The sequence below is a fragment of the Chrysochloris asiatica genome, unplaced genomic scaffold (assembly GCF_000296735.1).
Source record: "Chrysochloris asiatica unplaced genomic scaffold, ChrAsi1.0 scaffold00008, whole genome shotgun sequence".
Lineage (NCBI taxonomy): Eukaryota > Metazoa > Chordata > Mammalia > Afrosoricida > Chrysochloridae > Chrysochloris > Chrysochloris asiatica.
Window position 1 is genome coordinate 13,937,709 of NW_006408526.1, and position 2,264 is coordinate 13,939,972.

At 36.0% G+C, this 2,264-nt stretch overlaps 1 protein-coding gene across 1 annotated transcript; it reads right to left on the bottom strand.

Annotated features, from left to right (window-relative positions):
• Positions 1–1,887: 1,887 nt before the first annotated feature.
• On the bottom strand, positions 1,888–2,064 carry LOC102827193 (metallothionein-2-like). Its single transcript, XM_006833785.1, has one exon. The coding sequence runs from the start codon at positions 2,062–2,064 to the stop codon at positions 1,888–1,890; it is 177 nt and encodes a 58-aa protein (XP_006833848.1).
• Positions 2,065–2,264: the final 200 nt, after the last annotated feature.

Sequence of the window (2,264 nt, forward strand, 5' to 3'; positions counted from 1 at the left end):
GGGATGCCTTATAGAGTTTTAAAGAATATCAACTATACAAAAAGATTGAGAGATTAAGAAAAATACAGATGAAATCATGAAAGACCCAGATAAAATTATGGAAATAATAAGGAAACAAATTGACAAAATAATTGAAAATGGGAATCATACAAAATAAGCAACTAGAAAGTCAGAAGATTAACATTAAGATGTCAGAAATAGATAACACATTGAAAGGACAAATAAATATAATTGAATCAATATAAATTGAATTATTGAGCATGGAGAAAATCTATAATCATCTGCAAGAGAAATAATCAGAAAAACAACAAAAAATCTGAAGACAGTCTAAGATTTATGTGGATGATTATTAAAAGGAATAATTTACACGTGATAGGAATTCCAAAGCAGGAAGAAATAAAGAAAAAAAATAGAGGATATTGTCTAAGAATTATTGGAAGAAAACTTAATGACCATCATTAAAGACAAGATGATAGCTATTCAAAAAATTGAACAAACTCAAAACAGTATAAACCCCTAAAGAAAAACACCAAGGCACTACAATTCAACTTTCTAAAACCAAAAGCATAGGAAGATTCCTGAGAGCAGCTCAGGAAAAACAAAGTTTCCTACAAAGAAGAACTCATCTAAGTTCTGATTTCTCAGCAGAAACCAAACAGGCAAGAAGACTGACTTAGATAAAACGTAAATCCTTCCTTCATTTATCATGTTATTTATAAGTCCAGGTGCTGGGATTTCTGTTTTCTTTACATTGAGGTGTAACTTGTACTGAAGGCTATGGGCTTTGATCTTCATTAGTAAGTATTTTAAATCCTCTTCACTTTCAGCAAGTAAGGTTTTATCACCTGCATATCACAGGTGGTTACTGAGCCTTCTTCCAAACCTGATGCTGCATTCTTCTTCATATAATCCATCTTCCTGGATTATTTATTCATCATATAGATTGACTACCAATGGTGAAATAATACAACCCTGGCACAGACCTTTTCTAATTTTAAACAATTCAGTGTTCCTTGGTCTATGTTTAGGTTCCTCATGAGTGAACCACAAGGTTGGTAATTGAAACTCACCAGCTCCTTGGAAACTGTATGCAGGGTCACTATGAGCTCACCAGCTCCTTGGAAACTGTATGCAGAGTCACTGACTCAGTGGCACTTAGTAACAACAATCTGAGGGTGTTCCACTGCTAACCATAAGGTTTCCAATGCTAAGCACAAATACATATTCTGGGATACCCTTTCTTAACAATGTTGTCCATAGTTTGTCACGATCCACACAGTCAAAAGTCTGTACAAAGTCAATAGAGCTTAGGTAAGTACCTTTGACTTCTTCCTTCCATTGGCTCTTGCTCATATGCTACTTCTTGAAATGGTTTACCATCTACTATTAATTTTTGGTACAAGAATCTGTGTTTTCCTTCCATCTTCTTTTATGCTTTTTGCATCATTCATTATTTTGCCCATGGAATCCTTCAATGTTGAAAGTGGAAGCTTGAAATTTTTCTTCAATTCTTTCAGCTTGTGGAATGCTGAGCATATTCATTTGTTTTGGTTCTTAACTGTGGGTAGTTGCACAATTTATTATACTTGACTTTGTTTTCTCAAACTGCCCTTTGCCATGCTCTGTCCAGATCTTTCACTTCCTCAATTCTTCCATTTGCTTTAGCATTTCTACAGTAGAGAGCAAAGGTTCAGAGTCTCTTCTGACATCCAGTTATCCATTTTGATCTTTTCCTTCTTTCTTGTCTCTCTTCTTTTTTTAAAAGTCAACACCATTTACTATCATTCATAAATTTCATTTAAAAAGTTAACACACGGGTTAAGGTTGTATGAGAAATAACTCCATCTTTGTACAAGTAACTCTACACCTTGACAGGGCTCTCCCACATCAGGCACAACAGCCGCACTTGTCAGATGTCTCTTTGCAGATGCAGCCCTGGCCACACTTGGCACAGCCCACAGGGTAGCAGGAGCTCCTGAAGGAGGGGCATTTGCATTCTCTGCACTTGTAGGATATAGAGCAGACACAGAAGCTACCAGTAATGCAGGAGCAGGATGCGTCCATTTCAAGCATGTTGGAGATTTGAAAGACAGGTGACAAAGAAGATGCTAGGATGGTGGGAAGTGTAGTTCTTTTTAATGACCTTTTGTTTTCTTCCTGTATAAATTTGATGTCATCCCACAACTCTTCTGGTCTTCAGTTATTAATTGCTACTTCATCGCATGTATTTTTGAGGTGATCTCTTAATTCAGGTGGGATATGTT

What these genes read in the sequence shown, in the direction of transcription:
- LOC102827193 (XM_006833785.1), bottom strand. Translation starts at nt 2,064, where the DNA reads ATGGACGCATCCTGCTCCTGCATTACTGGTAGCTTCTGTGTCTGCTCT.